Raw genomic sequence first — 18,415 nt, forward strand, 5'->3', positions numbered from 1 at the left:
AGCGGTGCAGGCAGCCCCAGTGGCAGCACCAGGGCTGCCGAGCATTGCAGACAGCTGAGGGCTCTTTGATACGCTCACCTGGTCACAAAAGAGGGAGAAAACTGAGCAGGGGCACATTTTGTTTCTGTGAAGGCTGCATTCCTTTTGGAAGAAACCTGCTCTTTTACAGGTCTTGTTTTTCACTCCAATGTCTTCAACATGTCAGCATATTGCTGCACATCGGTTTTTTCTGTGTGGATTGTGGGAGAGTAAATGTCTCTGCCCTCAAGAAGGTTCCAGCTGGGTTCATCAATAAGTGCTTATGTTGTGCAGTATGGACTCTTCATGTTATAGGAGTTGGGCATCATTAAAAACTGAACTAGTCCAAGAAGGTTTTATGGGGAAAATAAACCCTGAGCTGGGCTTAGAACAGCAGAGGTGATCTGTGTAGGTGAGGCAGTGCCAGGGAACACAGAGGGTGACTTCACCTGTGCTACCCAGCCCCTTCAGTGAAATGGGAGATAAAAGATCACAGGGCCAGGAGGGGCCCAGGTTGTAGCAAGAACCTTAAAAACCAAGCAGAGAATCAGACTCATGGTTGCTACTGAGACTATTTTTAAGCACGAGAGTGGTTGGTGTCAATGAAAATTACTTTGGCAGGGATGTACTTAGGGGCTACTCAAGGAAGAGATAACTTAAGAAGCAAAAGTAATCAAGGCCCGAAGAAAATAAAATATATTAAAGCTGTCGTGGTCCATCCGACTTCCTAAGTATAGTAACCTAGAGATTCGAGTTGGTGCCTGATTGATTCTGCGCCATTCTTTTAGTACATCATGTGTATAAAAGTAGGGTTTGGGTTGGGTTTTTGTAACTCTCAAAAATAAGTTTTTAACCTTTTAATTTTTTGGAGGACAACTGATAAAACGTGATATAATAATCTTCTGTACTCTATATAGTGTTATTGTTAGACTTGAAAGAGATTGTGTATTAAAGGGGAACAAACCCGCATTAGGAGACAGGTACCAGGAAGGTGGCTTGGATCACTGACCGAGAATTGATTCCAAACATTAGCATCAAAGCTCAGGAGTTTCACATTCAGACTTCAGCAAGCCTACAAGGTCTTGTCATATAGTTGCAGTTTCAGATGTTAGACCCGTCCTTGACACTGACAGACTTTAGTATCTGCCTAAAACGACACTGCCTTGTTTTCTTGTTTCTTCTGTGTAACTGCACAGTCGTTTATTGCGGTGACCCAGGCAGAGCCAGCAGCTGTTTGTACTGGCTCTGCCTTGGGAAGTGGAGTAGGGAAGTGTGACTAAGAGAAACGGACCAGGGCGGTCTTTTCACCTACAGATGTTGTAATGTGCTTAACATTATCCAATCCTAGCGGCCCAGATAGTCGAGGTACCGCAGCAGGGTCTGATTAGCTTTTTCAGATCACTGCCTTTATTTGCTGTTGGTAAAAAAGCTTAATCAGTGCTGGAGATCAGGCTGCCTGCCGGCCTCTTCCTTCTTCTCTCTCATTCTTTGTGTTCACGGCAGGAATTAGTGAGAGGATTCCTCCTCCTCCTGAATTAAAGCTACAAAATAGTAACTATAGTAGCAAGGGATAAAGAGAAGAAAGATAACCCAAGGGAAAGAAGGTTGTCTATTCATACTAAAGAGTTTCCTTTTCATACACAAAAGAAAAAGTTTTCAATCTGAATTTATAAATATTGACCATAAACGTTGATCTCTGTAGTCAGTGCATAGCTTAAGTTTTATTAGGTTTTAGTTTTAACTGCTTTGCATGAATATGTTATATTTTTCATTCTTATATTTTAAAATCAAACTCAGTTTTACCAGAAGTACATTTACTAAACCATACTAGTGGCCTTATTTATCTTTCTTCCTCCTTTCAGGGTTGATACTCATGAAATTGCAAAAAGAAGTAACAGCATACCACCAAAAAAGAAAAGAAAAAAAGATAAATTCTTATTTTTTTCATTTCTTTAAGTTTCATGTGCTTACCCAATATATAAAAACTGAATTCTGTGTAATTCACTTTATAATTTGCAATAAACTATAAAATATTGGAAATTATTTTGAGTGGGCCTATGAAATTAGGCCATGGACTTAACTATTACAGAAGCATAACTGAAGCCCTTGGCAGAGAGAAAAGAATAGTTCTTGCTTTAGAAATTAGTTTGTCATTCAGAACCCAGTAATTTCATTTAGTTAAAAAATATTTTCAGATTTTTAACTTTTCTTACATTTTTGAGATGGCATACCTTCAAGCTCTTTTGAAGAAAATATCTATAGACAAATGGTGATCTGTGTCATACTTTATATTTCCGTTTTTTTCTGGAAACAACAATAGTTTCTAGGCCTTTAGTAGGCATAAGGAATGCTCTCAGTGAGATAACTGAAAATTTTAACCGTATAGAGTACATCTTCCTCTTATTTTGTACAGAGAGAAGAGCTTATTTACACTTTGGTGGCACAATAAGGATGTGGCCAAGAGTCCCAACCAATATGATATTGTCCAAGTATTCACAAATAATCTTAATTATGAGGAGCCTCTGTATATGTGTGTGAAAGGAGAGATTGATTTCGACTGTTTGGGGGGCTCTAACCATATTTTGTGTCTTTAGAGTTCATGATTATATGTATAAGGGAAAAGCCGAGGTTCTGCATAAATCAGCCTGTGTGAAAAAAAATTGTAAGAGCAGCTTTTTGCCTTTACTCTTTTAATTTGCAGTGGAATGAAAAGGAGGTGCTCGAGTGTGTGCAGGTGCTTGTGTGCACACGCGACATCACGTAAGTAGGGAGCAGGACAGATTTCCTTTTTCTGTAGTAGGAAATAGTCTCACAACATCTGATGGTGTTTACATTTTTATTGAATTTTTTTCCTCATCAGAGGCCACTCAAGATATGACTTATGCAGCCTCAGAAGCAAGTAGTCCATAGCATTATAAATACAGCAGACTGCAACTGACATAAATCAGCGATAACAAGCCTCCTCACTGAGGGGGCTGGGTTTTGTCTACTTTTATATCCTTCAAAAATATCACAATATTTCTTCTTTATAAAGTTAACTATTTGCTGAACTGGAATCTGAATATTACATCTTACAAATTTTATTAAGTACAAATACTTTTAACAGGTTTAAAGGTTTTGCTTTTATTAGTATCCATCATAAAATAATTTTACACTACCCTTTGACATATGGAAGATGGGCTTTTCTGGTGATTTTAGGTTGAAGTTAGTTTTGTGTAAATTATACATTTCAGATGAGTCATTTGGCACAAAGTTGCACACAACTTGTTTTGACTTACTACACTGTACTTTAGTGAACTTACTTTATAAAATCAATTGTTTGTAAACTCTTAAACCTTTGTTTTAAAAATATTAGTGTCATCATCTCTTTTCCTCTTTTTATTGTCTTGCAACAAATTAACCAATACTTACCAATATTTTAGACCTCCCAGTACTTCCAGGGAAATAGTTTTATTATAATCTGTCTCATTTCACCAGTAACTCAGTTATCACAGAAAAGAGATTGCTGCAGCCGTTAATTGCTACTTTGACACACATCATTTTCTTTCCTTCTCAAAAACAAAAAGCTATACCAAAGAATAGCCTCAACTTTTTGGAAACATGCAACTTTTACTACTTTAAATATAATTGGTTTCTTTGTTCCATGCATTTTAAACAAGGAGGAAAGCTGGTCTGCCCAAGCCAGGTGTTTCTTGTTGGCAGCCTGCTCCCTAATGACTGCTCTCAAAGAGCAGCTGCCTACTAGTCAGCTTTGTGTGGCCTATTGTTGCTGCACACCCCTCGTTAATACACATGCTGCCCCGGGCAGACCCCAAGAGTGACATCAACTTGCTTATCTTAAAAACCTGGATGCAGGGTGCTGAGGTTGGCTTGCATCTGCCTGGCCAACTAATTGTGAGCTTTCTGGCCTACGATTGGCTGTTACTCCACTCGGTAGTAGGTTAAGCAAAGACATTGCCCGTCCATCTGTTCTACCATTCATTGTTGTTCTTGCCTGCCTGGAAGTCTGCAGCTAAAATTGTGTTAAGGAGTTACTGCTGAAGCTGCTACAGAAGCCAGTGTCTTTGTATTTTCCTGCTAACGTGAGTATCTGCTACTTCATGCCTTGGAAGTTAAACTTTAGTAAAATATTCAAAGTATTAACTTGAACTCTGTAATGGATAGAAAGCACCTCAAATGAAAGCCTACAATTTACTACATAGTGCTAAAATACCAGAAAAGTAAGTTTTTTTTCTGTAAAGTATGTGAAGCAGATTTTTTTACATTTTTATAATTCTGGAGTTTTATAATTACAACTCCATGAGCATTTACCAGGTGTTAGGCGTGGCATGTAATCATTTGGTACTTAAAGATAAGTTATAACATGTTCTGATATTTCCGTAAACAACAAATTTAGATTTTTATCTTGTCACAATCTTATGTTTCTTATTGTGTCATTGTCAGACCTAGGTGCTGTAAAATGATAGTAAGATTGGATGGATTTTTCCATTGCCTTAAAAACCTAGCTTGTGGAGATGGATTGATATAGTTAGATGTTTCAAACAGCTTGTTTTAAATGTGATGATTAAGCATCCTGTTACTTTGTCAGAAGTTTCAGTATCCACGTAGAGTTACTAATTTCTTCTTCCCATCTTTCTCTTTCCTTGTCCTAGTTTCAGATATTAGATTGAAGATGTCATTTCAAAAACTATTGCTTTCAAGAGTTCTGTTATGGGGTAGTGGGGGGGGAGGGGGCGGAGACAAAGACTTTCATCTCTAAGTTGGGAGAGAAAGAGAGAGCTCAAAGGGTTAAAAAGAGGTTTTCACTTCTACCACATGCCCTATTGTGTGAACATATGCATAAGACTATTGAAAGTTTTCAGAAGATGGGCAGGCCACCAGTTGCTGGTCTCCTGCAGTTCCAGTAGACATCTGTTGCCCTAGAGCATTAACCAATCTGTTCAAAGGGACATCCTTCCTTTGTTAGCTAGAGGGACACAGACAACAGCACTCACTGAAATACAATGGTAATTAAATACACAGAGACTATAGCAGTAGGTATTTATTACATATTCATTATTTTATTTTTATTGTTCTCTTAGTTTTATTTTTTGGATAACAACCAGAACCCACTTTATGGCTTTGTAACTTTACATTACAAACAAATAAATTGATTTAACAAGTTTATGGTTTAATATTCCTGATTAATATGAGGCTCTTTAGAATACAAAACATATTTGATTTGATTTGAGAAGAAGATTTTAGGATTATCCAAGTCATCTAATGAGAATTTTCAGAAAATTTCACTAAAGGCAACAACTTGCTAAGATAAAGTGTTTTGTTTTGTTTGTTTTTTTGGCCATTAAAATATTACAGTTCTTCATCATCTACAAAATTATGAAAATTTAGTTTTCTTTCAACAAATAGTATTATTTTCTTTTTCACTTATTAGGCATTTAGCAAGAAAAATTGTTTTCATTTCCAATACAAATTTCTGAAGGGAATCTATAGCTTTATAAGTATAGAAATCTGTTTTCAGACAATTATATTTTTGCCCAATACTCCTTGTGTTCATGAGTATAGTATGTAAAGGCCAGTTATAATGGATTCCTGATAGAAAGCTTAAAAATTAAGCTATATTTCTTGGATTGTTTTTTATAACTATCAGTATAAACTCTATGTTGCTGCTTAATGAACTGAGAAAAATTACCCTTTTTAGTTCAGAGTTGATTAAAGATTATTTTTATATGCTTGCATTTGAGTAGATACAAAACTTAAAAGTCTAATAAATGGTGTAGAAATTAAAGAGAAAATATTTTCTACCTGACATGTAATCACTTTTGTGATGTTATTAGAGTCTTTGCTATCTTTTCTTTTTCAAAATTATATTGATCATTTTTAAGGCATTGAACAAAAAGATCATATACCATTCTTTATCGTAAGATTTCTTTTAATTACTTGTAATTTTTACACATTACGTTAGATTGACAAATACTGCAGCATATGAAACTATTTTTATCAGATTTTAAACCTTAGCATTTAAGTTTTTATTGAAAGATTTCAAGATATTGCCAAATTCTTTTTTTTTTTAAGTGCCATATTAAGTTAGGGCAATCCTTTACTACCTTTACTAATTTCAAGTGGGTAAGGAAGCATTTTAGAGGTTAAAGTTTTAAAAAAACAAAACACAAATCTTTACCACCCAGTTCAATACAAATCAGATTATTTCAGATTTATATTATGCAGAGAGAATATATGCAGTTTATAGGCCTGGCAAATGAACTCAGTTGACCTTATTTGTACTATTTCATATTTAGTCTGTTTATTAATAGGTACTAAAAATGATATAACTGTTTAATTTAAGATGATATTGAATAACTTTCTCTGAGGTAACCAATGAAGAGAGGCCTGTCAGTGTGAAAAAAAGTTAAACCAAAATCTTTTAAAAGAAAAATTATTTTGCAACAAAATAATATGGCTTTTTAAAGTAGGTTACATCAAGCTTACATTTATCCTTAATATTAAAAATCATATTTGCCCACCTGGCCTGCGTGGCTCAGTGGTTGAGCATCGACCTATGAACCAAGAGGTCACGGTTCAATTCCCGGTTGGGACATATGCTTGGGTTGTGGGCTCGATCCCCAGTGTAGAGCATGCAGGAGGCACCCAATCAATGATTCTCTCTCATCATTGATGTTTCTGTCTCTCTTTCCCTCTTCTTTTCTCTCTGAAATCAATAAATATGTATTTTTTAAAAATAATATTAGTCCAGTTATTTCAAACTTTTGGTTTAAATAGTATATATAAATTACATGATTTATCACAAGTTAAAGGTGTATGGTATTCACTAAATGCATTCATATGCAAATGAGCTTTATCTAGTTTAATATTGTAAGAAGCAAACAACTGATAATCTCATTTTTTCTCTCAGTATTATAGCCATATAATATAATTACATAGCAGATTTACATAATGTAATCAGTACTTTTTTTATTAGAATGAAGGTGATATATAAAGATTTAAGTACTTTTTTAGGGTGACTAATTTTCAGTTTAAAAACTACAGTATCTGGTTTTGTTTCTTTGAAAAATGTAAAAATTAATTTTATTTATGCTGTAAACATAACATTGCATTCTAATTTTCCCCACTGGCTGCATATTTCATAAGTATTTATCTTGTTTGAAACAGTCCATAACAAAAACACTACTGCTCAAAATTAAAATTATATTTTCTAGTTCAATTCAGAGATTTGGTCAGTGAATTATGATCTTGAAGAATTATCTCACAACAGCACTTATGCAAAACCCAAACTTTTCAGGGGAGATAAAAAATGTTGCCCATTAACTACACTTCCTGCAGTCAGAGCAGATTGTGGGGTTTACAGAACAATGATGTCGGAGCTTCCAGATTGGTTTGGCAGCTGCATTGTTCTCGGAGGGTAAACCAGACGCACTTAAGTCCCAGTCTCTTTTATAGGCTTTTGTTCATACCAAATTATTCTTTCACTGTGCTAGCATTCATGATGGCATGTTAAAAGAGTGCAGCTTAGCAACCAGCTTCTGGTTGCCAGGCAGCCCAGCTTCCAATAGGTTTTCCTTTTTTAAAATACTTTTGGTGGGAGCTCTACGAAGGTCACAGTGCAGATTTTTCTTTTAACTATATCCTTTCATTAGGATGCTGTTGTGATTTGTTACTTGCATTATGGTGTCAGTGTATTACAGTAGTTAATAAATCAGTGAGTGTAAAGATTTGGTTCCAAAGTTTCATTAATTCTAAATAATTTGGCTCATGAATATCCATATTAATAGAAAAAAACTGATATGGATACAGCCTCATCCTGGAGCTCATGTATATGGAGCTCTCCTAAGGAATATTTCTATCAGTTGTACGTTCAGGAGCCAGGAGAGTTTGATGTTTCTTTAAAACCAATGAGTGCTACATTAGTAGAACAGTGATATTAAAATTATCTGTCTTCTCAAGGGATAAAATGTGAAAAAACTCTTGTATAAGTATGTAGGAGTTCTACACTGAAGGAATGTTAAGTGTATTGCATCAGGTGAAAGATTTCCATGTTCTCCTCACTAGTATTTACCATCCTGAATATAATTTATTTAATTGTGTAGCAATATTTTGCACTAATAAGTTCACGAAGTATGCGTTCAGTGTGGGACTTAGAAAATCACTTAGCATATTCTTTTAACGTTTATATAATAGCTCCTTTCTAGTGTAAATAAGATGTTAAAGAGCTTTAGAATTAAATGTTTTTCCAATATCTTTTTTTGAGTTATATAAATAGATGTTTTATGACAGTCTCAAATTCAGCTGCCACTGGCTTACAATATCCATGGATATACACTGGGATTGCCTTAATAAGTAAACTACTGATGTAAATACAATTCTTCCAATGAAGCACAAGAGAAAATAATTTTATTTTGCTAACCTGTTCCTGGTAGAGAAGTAACAATAACTCCCAGTAGACTCTAAGGAAAATGGTAAAGCAGCAGAAGCATTTTAAACAGTAAAAGCAATTTTATAGGGGGAAAGTAAGAGAAAAGATGACTTTTTAATTAAATGCAGATAATGGTTAATTAGTTATCTGGTATGATGTAGAAATACTTTCTCCTATGAAATTGAAGAAATTAACATTTGTTCAATGTACATAATTATTTGCTGATTTTTAAAAATTTTTTTCACCCGAGGATATTTTTCCCATTGATTTCTAGAGCGAGTGGGAGAGAAGAAGGAATGAGGGGGAGAGAGAGAGAAACACTGAAGTGAGACACATTGATTGGTTACCTCCCCAGTGTGTTCCTGCTAGGGCTGGGGAACCTGCAAGCAAGTACGTGCCCTTGACCAGGAATCGAGCCCACGACCTTCAGTCTGAAGGCTGATGCTCTAACCAGAGCAAATTGGCCAGGGCTACTACTAATTTTATGTGAAATATTTTCTCTGCTTTCTATAAATGTGTATAGACTAAAAGAGCTTTTTCCCACTTCCTGGAGTAAAATAGACTCCAGTGTCCCTGGCACTAAATAAGGGCAGCATAACATTAAAAATTGTATTCTGTTTCTGTGTTTAATATTTACAAAATAAGATAACTAGGGCAAACTATCTCTTAAATGGATTATAATTGACTTTATAATTATTTAATTTCTTACTGGCTGTTGCTGAATCTGTGTTCTTTCAACTCAGTACTGGAATCATTTTTGAAATGTCTTTAGATTGTTGTTTAAATTATTAATTTTATAATTAATGATACTTTTACAATTATAAGTTAGTGTTTTCCTTCCTTTACAATTTTTTATGAATTACTTTTTTGAATGTACATAAACTGTCATAGAATATCTAAAACATGCTTTTTGATAGTCTTCTATATGTCGCTCTAGAAACATACATAGGCCTTTCCTAACAGTTGAAAAAATCTCTTCCATTATGGTTGAGAAGCAGCATGATTTAGTGAGAAGAATAGGAGTTTTAGAGTCAGACAAAAATTGGTAAAAAAAAAAAAATACAGTTCACTACTTACTACTTTGTTACCTTGGAGGGGTCACATGGTCTTTCTAATTTCTAACTCGTTTGCAAAACAAGGCTATCTTGGCAAGGGTGGTGAGGGATGAAAGGATACAGGCTTAACATAATGAACATAGGTATTTATAGTTTGGTAATTCTCTTTCAACTTATATATTGAGACAAATGAAACAAATATTAAATTCTAAATATTTTACATTTTTCTCTAGGAATACGGGGTGCTTTGCATTCAGGAATACAGAAAAAGCAGCAAAGTGGAGTCAAGTACACGGAACAGCTTCATGGGCTTGAAGGATCATCTTGGGCACGACCTAGGCCACCTTTGTGTGGAGAGCACTGACCCACATTTCAGCACATCTGTACCTTGGTCAATGGTAGAAAAACCAACAATGGATAAAGTTAATTCCGGGAAGGAAGAAAAGGAGGTGTCTGAAGAGAATGCGAGCTCCGGTGACTCTGAAGAAAGCACAAATTCTGATCATGAGTCAGAACAATTGAGTAGCATTTCAGTAGAGCCATGCTTATTAACCAAGACTCACAGACAACTATGTAGGTCTCCCTGTTTAGAGCCTCATGTCCTCAAAGGCAGTGAAATCTTACAAGACTTGAAATCCGAAGAGCCCCAGACTACATCCAAGGAAGTGAAGAAACCTCCTGATGTGGTGCGAGAATACCAAACAAAACTGGAGTTTGCACTTAAGTTAGGTTATTCTGAAGAACAAGTTCAGCTTGTGCTGAACAAACTTGGTACCGACGCTTTAATCAATGATATTTTGGGAGAACTTGTCAAACTTGGAAATAAAAGTGAGGCCGAACAAACAGTTAGTACAGTTAACAGTATAATGCGGGAAGCGTCTTCCCTGGAATCGCAGCGGTCTGATTCTCCAATGCAAGAGAGTGTAAGTGATGATGGAGAAAACCTGAGACCTATAGTTATTGATGGCAGCAACGTGGCAATGAGGTAAGTGGGGCAATCGTCAGTGATTACTACCAAGTCATCTTTAAAAGGTATTTCTAATTTTGTGACTGTTTCTCTCTAACAGTTATTAAAGTCAAGTTTATTCTGCATCCTAACATTAACTTACATATTTCTAATTGTATCTCTTTTAATGATCTATCTCTCTACTTCTAGAGTGGTCAGGCATTTTCACCCCATTTGTCGCTAAACAGAGACCTCCTTCCCCAGATATGTCTCTTTTTTTTTCCTCTCTGGCCCTATTACTATGCTATAAAAATTAGCATTTGTTTCTGGCTTAGTGTTAACCACTAGTTTTAAATGAAGAATTTGAGTACAATAATAGTCAACAATTTTGGAATCTAAATAGCCTATTTCTACATGAAATCTAATAACCATAGAAAAAAAAAAACACCACAGTTCTGCCCTAGCTGGTTTGGCTCAGTAGATAGAGCATCGACCCGTGGACTGAAGGGTCCTGGGTTTGATTCCAGTCAAGGGCACATGCTCGGGTTGTGGGCTCAATCCCCAGTAGGGAGTGTGCAGGAGGCAGCAGGTCAATGATTCTCTCTCATCATTGATGTTTCTATCTCTCTCACTCTCCCTTCCTCTCTGAAATCAATAAAAATATATTAAATCAATTAAAATATATTTTAAAAAAGAAAAAAACAGTTCTTTTAGAAAATAAATATCTTTATGATTTGGGAACAAATAGTTACAGTTTTTATTTTATCTAAGAGTTGTAATTCAAAAATAATTATTTAGGAACTGAGAGGGAAAAAACAAATGCAGAACTTCTAATGAAATATTTTTATAAATTTTGATGACTTAAAATTTAAAGAGCATCTAAATTCAATTAGTACCATACAGATAACTGCCCACAATGTTCAGAACAATGAGGACATAAAGATATATGAAAGCACCAGTTATTCTTTTCTAGAGCTTATAATTTTATATATTGTTTCTCAAAAGGTGATCTAAGAACTTGTTAAAAATTTCAACAATAACGATAAATTTTCAAAATACATAAAGCACATTCTAGGACAGTGATGTCCAATGGAAATATAATGTGTGGCACATGTGTCATTTTAAAATTTCTGGTACCTCCCTCAGTCCCTCCCCCATCCTCCCTTCCATTCTCTCTAAAAGTCAATGGAAAAAATATCCTTCCATGAGGATTAAAAATAATAAAAAAAAGAAACAGGTAAAATGAATGTAAATAATAAATTTTGTTTAGCCTAATATAGCCAAAATATCACTATAGTGTATAATCAATTAAAAAATTGTTAATGAGATATTTTGAATTGTTCCTTTCATATGTCTTCAAATTGGGCATCTTACCCTCACAGGACACCCCATTTCAGACTTTCAATACTGCATGCACTCAATAGCCATATGTAGCTAGCACCTATTGCACAGTGTTGTTCTAGAGACCTACCAAGTCCACACACAGACCTATCAAGTCCAGATCAAGGTGTAGACATCTCCTTTTGTAAGCAGTACCCCACTAATAATGATGCATACTGAAATTTGAGAACCACTGTTTTTAGTAGGTGATAACAAGTACAAAGGTGTAAGAAGGATCAGCTTGTCCAAATAACCTTTGTAGGTGGAAGCTATATTATCTTACTTGCATTGATAAGCAAATGAAACTTGCAGGATTTAAATTACTTGCCCAAGGTAGAATATAGTATCGATCCAAAAATGTCTGACTTCAAAATCTATACACTCATTTTTAATATTTTTATTGAAAGGAACAATTCAAAATATCTCATTAACAGGAGGAGGAGGAGGAGGAGGACATAACAGCCAGGGAGTCCTTGTCTTCAAGAATGCCTTATGATATTAAAGATAGAAGCCCAATTGCAGGATGTCAAGAAATGAAGAAATAGTGCTAGACTTTTATTCTAGAACTAGGGGCCCAATGCACCAATTCATGCACTTGAAAGGAACTGTGAGCTAAGAAGCTGTGGTGGGCATGGGCAGTTGCCAGCCCTGATTGCCCCTCAGGGCTTCTCCACCTCCCCCTGCTCCTGAGGGGCGATCGGGGCTGGCAGCCGCCACTTGCACCCGCTGACAGCGCCGAGTGATCAGAGCCGGTGCTGAGTGCTGGCAGCGGGTGCGAGCGGAGCCAGAGCCGGCAGCAGCTGCAAGTGTCGGGCAGGACCATGGCACACAGGAGCAAAGAATTTTCAGTAATCACCAGAGGCTCACCCCAATGACAGTGACATGTGCCCCGCCTTGGTTTAGCGCCCCCGCTCACCTGCTCTGCCATCCCGCCATGGCAGATGCCTGCCATGTTCTGCGCTCTGCCGCCTGCTGCCCACACCCACCATATTCTGCACATGCTCCCTGGTGGTCAGCACACATCATAACAACCGGTTATTCCGTTGTTCCACTGTTCAGTCTATTTGCATATTAGGGTTTTAGATAGATAGATAGATAGATAGATAGATAGATAGATAGATAGATAGATAGATATGGATGGATGGATGGATGTTGACAGAGGAAGGGAAGGAGTTGGGAAAGGATTTTGTTTTGTTTTTAAGAATGAAACTATAAGCTGAGGGGACGGGAAAGTCTCCACAGGAGAGGAGCTGACATATGAGTTAAATTTTTGAAGCAAAGTTCTGAAGGAGGAAACAAGAAAGGCCCAAGTAGGATATTTGGCATTGGAAGTAAATGCAGGCCTTGGAGGGGAAAGAGAGCTTTAGATTTATAAAACCTGGAAATGAATTTTTAAGATGGATATCATCAGGATAAATGATGGCACAGTTGGGTCAGCCTGATGTCAACTCACAGGACCGAAACCTAGTTCTTAATGGAAATGAAAATTCCTTGAACAACTGAAAATTGACCAAACACTCTAAACAACACTCATCCCACATGGTGAAATTTTTCTATAGAAAAACTCTAATGTAAAAAAAAAAAAAAAAAAAAGATGGCATAATTAAGGCATTTCAGATCTCTTCTTATGTAGTTATGAAAACAAACTTCTACCCCACACTGTTCTGCACGATCCTGTCCCTTGCTGTCAACATGGACGGTGCAGATTCGAGCCTTCTCTCCGTCATGTACCTTAATCTGACACTTAGTGGAAGTGCTATAGGCATTCCAGGACTGAGCAAGCCGACAGGAAATTTTACTATAGCAGCATTTTACTGTCAGTCACAATAAAACATACCACATCCATAACTTGGAAAGTACCAAGACTCATAAAAACTCATAGTAGACAGTTTACATTCTGCCATTTATAAGATCTACTTAAAGTAGCAAAGTCGTTTAAAAATGCATATCTACTTCAGATCCAGAATCTTAATTTAACAAAGATACAGAGACATTTCACCCATTTCATGTCGCATAAAATATGACATGCTTTTACTTTTGAAATTAATTTCCTACTCTTAAGTTTAGCAAACCTATTATGTAATAAATATACATATTGTAAAAAATCATAATAAGTAAATGTGGGGATGGGCTTTATTTCCTTCCTCATCTCTCAGATATATTCCCTATGTAAGATAAATATATTTTAATTTAATTTAAATGTGGGCCATGGAACTGATATAAATGATTCTTTAGATGTAAATTAAAAGTAGGAAGCAAAGGCATTTTTATTAAAATTAGCACAATAGACTTTTAAAAAAATGTAATTCTCTACAGAATTCTAAGGTGTTTATACTCCCTAGCCTCAGTTTGCAAAATTATAAAAAGGGGACATTTTTATATTGCAGGTTTGTTATTAAAATTAGAGATAATTAATACCAGGTACTTGGCATAGTATAGGTACTGAGTAAATTACAGTTGTTATTACCTTAAAGAACCAGAATATAGTAACTACTGTAATGAAAACTTAGTTATTTCAGTTTTTTATTCAGTATTTAACAGTAGCAATTTAGCAGCCCATTTTATTTTCACTGCAGTTTATATCATCAGTTTTCAATGATGATAGCTACAGTTTCATAAAGGAGACATGTGCTTAAGATCTGGATGACTCCAAAATTGCAAAGGGACAAGCTACATAGCTAGAGTATATAGCTGTGGGTCCCAAAATTGCAGGGATCCTGTATTGCCTTGGGGAAGCATACATCTAGTTTTGACTTATTTAATATCCTATTTCAAATGTACCACCTTAATAGAAGCTCTGGATACATTTGTTGAATGAGCAAAAATTGAGATAAATACCCAAAACATAGTCTAGCATAATTTGTGACAGGTATTTCACTGCTAGATATAGGAACAAAGAGGACATAGTATGCAAAAGCAAAAAAAAGGGGTAAAGTAAGTTTACAGAAAGCCCTAAACTTTTGCATATTAAATGTTAAGCATTCAAAAAGTGCTTGGTTTCTGAAACATGAAAAGAATGAAATTTACATTTAGTGGAGCTGGGCTAACGATTCCTGACAAAAAGCTGCAGTTAATTTTAATTCTTAAAAAAAGAAAATAATTTAGCAAATTAGTCATTCAACAAATAGGCCTCTTTCCTTAATAGGGCAGGTACCTGATAATATAGACATATGATGAAATGTATATTCCGGATACAGACACAGAAATAAAACATAATTAATATTTCTGAAATGAAATTCTATGATATTGAGATTTTTATTTCCTCTAAGTAGCTTGATAAGCCTTCACATATGTGATTCCATTAAACTTGAGATGGTTTAGCAGTGAAGTATAGAATTAGTCTATCCACATATATGTAATAGTTTAAACTCGTATTTTTCCTTAAACGAATCCAGCACTCTTTTATACTGTGGTTTTAGGTTCAGATGACTTGTCAGATCATTAATGATGTACAACCTATGAGCCATCAGGGATGGGAGTTGAGTGTCATAGTCCTTGATTCCTAAAAGTCCTTGATTTCTTCAGTATGATCTCATGACTTTATTAAAATTAACTATATCTCTATATTCTACGTTAGCTTCTATCAGATAATATAAAAGACAGAATGGTGAACAAGGAAAACCCAGAGCCCCAGCACGCCTCTGCATTATGCTGTAGCACAAATTCTCCTGTTGAGTCAGAGTGGAAGCTAGACACTTCTTTCTTTTTGATATGAACAAACTTGAAACTCCACCACCACCACACACCATTATAAGCTCTCTATCTTGGACATTGAAGCCAGGTTTCTGGGTTTAGATCAAATCTCCAGATGGGTGGGTAAGCAATATTGGTGCATCTTTGTGTAGAATATTAGGACAAATATTTTCTTTGCTAATAATCTCAGGTGGATCACTTTTAGCCAATAGGATTCATGCTATTGAATTTAAGCAAGGAACAAGTGGCATATCATTTGCCTTTAAGAAAGATCACTCTGAAGATAAATTTAGAGAATTTGAACACTAAGACTGGAGACAAGAAGACCTACTTATGTTTTAAAAATATATGCAAAGGTTAAGTTGTAGACCACTCCTGAAAAAAAAGATGAACTAAGAATATTATGACTTTTCTCTACCATTCAAATGGTATAGAATAGAGAAATAAAGCAACCATTTTCTTAACAGTTTACACTCCTCCACCACACTCCCAACCCCTAGAGCATTTAAAATTATATATGTGGTTTGCATTGTATTTCTGTTGGATAGCCTCTCATTGGAATATGTTTTAAGCCCCTCAGTAGGGATTTAATATTAATTAAATAATTAATTAAAGGACAGCTCACGTTCCCTCTAGGTAAGTGTCATAGGTATTCCAGGTTACTTAGTGGTATACCATTTCTCTTACTGTTTTAAGGAAAATCTATAGAGACTAAGAAAAGAATCAAAGAATCAGAACTAGTTTTTTTCCATTGTTTAGTTAGATCACATGGAGTCTGACAAAGGCAAATATTCATTATATACCACTGCATCTCTTTATAACCCTAAGTGCATAATTCTAGTTGTTGTCGGTCATGAATTTTAATAAGCCAATGGTCAATAAACTCTCCTGTTATCTCAAATGTGTTTGTTTAAACCCTAACCCTAGCAAACATCAATATCAGTAGTCATATTTCATATGAATAAAGTTAATTACAGTTCACCTAACTAGTGTTAGTAATTATAAGAAATGGAAAAAGTTACCCAATTATAAGAAATAATAAAAAGTGATTAGAGTCGGTGCTTTCTACTTTTGTTAATATTAAAGACATTTTTACATTTACTTAACAGATATGTTCTCTTCAGCTTTTTTAGACTGATCACCCCCTTGGATCTGGATTAGCTACAAGTGCTTCCTATTATTAACTTTGGTTTCAAATTATGGACCTTATAAGGTCAAAGAAATATTTCTCCTTTTCTTTTCCCTTACCCTCTCCCATTCTGAAAATTCTCTAAGCCAAACTGTTATGTCTGTAACCAACTGGAGGCTAATAGTAAGTATTTCATGTCAAGACTTCCACTGTAATTTTGATGTTGGGTATTTTCATTGTCCTAAATAAGTAATTTCTTAGACTTTTTTTTCCTCTAAAGCAGTACAATCCTGCAAATCTTGCATGGAAACCCAGTATTTAAAACAAACAAAAGCAGAGATTGGTTTGAGTTGGGGTGCATAGGTGGAGCTGTGTTTTCCACTTAAACTTTCTTCCCTGCTCCCAGAAGGGCCTCTGAGCCACACTGTGGAATTTCTCTTTGTAGCAGGGGAGCATGGATTTAGTTTTTTGGTGGTATGTTCAGTATTTAGCATCCTGATAACAAGTTTTAGCCTCAAAGTAATCTTGGGAAAGAAATCAGAGATAACAGATTTGAGTAGCTACAAGAATGACAAAATAGCATCAATCAATTATAAATAGTAAGTAAATTGTAGAAAGTAAAAGAAAGAATTCTAGATGCCATAAGTCAGCACATGAAATTAGTAGGTTCTCAAATACAATATGAACTTCACTTAGACAACAATGATAAGAAGTCAGGTGCCTGGTTTCCATATTGAAGGTGATATCCAGCTGCAAGCCTTTCTCTGCCTCACGGAGATAGGCTGTAAGAATTTCTTTGTAACAGTCATCAAACATGGAAAATCTATACTAATAAAAGGGTAATATGCAAATTGGTCATGACACTCTCACAGTAACAACCGAACAGCAGGCTGCGTGGGGCGACCAGGCCGGCAGGGGCGTTAGCGAGGGATGACAAACAACTGACCAGCAGGCTGCATCGGGTGACCAGGCCGGCGGGGAGGGGAGGGGGGGCGGGGACCAGCAGTGAGGGGCGACCAGGCCGGCAGAGGGGGCAGTTAGGGGTGATCAGGCAGGCAGGCAGGTGAGCAGTTAGGAGCCAGCAGTCCTGGATTGTGAGTGGGATGTCCGACTGCCGGTTTCGACCTGATCCCTGGGATCGGGCCGAAACCGGCAGTTGGACATTCCCCCAAGGGGTCCCAGATTGGAGAGGGTGCAGGCTGGGCTGAGGGTACCTCCTCCCCCCATGTACAAATTTTGTGCACTGGGCCTCTAGTATATTAATAAAGAGCATTTTTCTAAGAATTCTTTGAAATTAAAATCTATTTTCATATGTTCAACTCTGTTTATGAATAATGAGGGCAAAAATTTGAGGAAATATTTAATTCAACAAATATTTAATGAGCACCTGGTTGTATTAATTTAGTGTTCGATAAATATTTTTATAAATGTATTACTATTATTCTGTGATTAATGTCCAGTGCACCCTGACTTTCTATAATATATTAAGCTAACTACATCTAAACTTGAAGGACTTTGGTACTAAAGCGTCAAATGTAGTTTTCTAACTTAAAAGGATACTTTTTATTTGTATTTTTTCATTGTAGGCACTTGACTGACAAACCCTGACAACTTGTGTCCTTATCATCATAATGACCCATTAAAGTCATACAGGTTTTACAATCATACTTGAATCTTCCAGTAGAGAGTAGAACAATCTTATAGGCCTAGTTTTTTTTATTTAAATAAAAGATGATGTATAGAAAGTTATCAAAAAAGCAATTGTC

The 18,415-nt window shown here is 35.9% G+C and overlaps 1 protein-coding gene across 1 annotated transcript in view; it reads left to right on the top strand.

Annotated features, from left to right (window-relative positions):
* The window catches only part of ZC3H12C (zinc finger CCCH-type containing 12C), a 60,599-nt gene that overhangs the window by 21,917 nt on the left and 20,267 nt on the right, over positions 1–18,415 (top strand). The window contains exon 2 of the mRNA XM_054724664.1: positions 9,735–10,486. Coding sequence (XP_054580639.1) covers positions 9,735–10,486 — 752 coding nt within the window. The remainder of the gene's footprint in view (positions 1–9,734; positions 10,487–18,415) is intronic.

This window comes from Eptesicus fuscus, chromosome 13 (genome assembly GCF_027574615.1).
Source record: "Eptesicus fuscus isolate TK198812 chromosome 13, DD_ASM_mEF_20220401, whole genome shotgun sequence".
In the NCBI taxonomy this organism is placed as follows: Eukaryota; Metazoa; Chordata; class Mammalia; order Chiroptera; family Vespertilionidae; genus Eptesicus; species Eptesicus fuscus.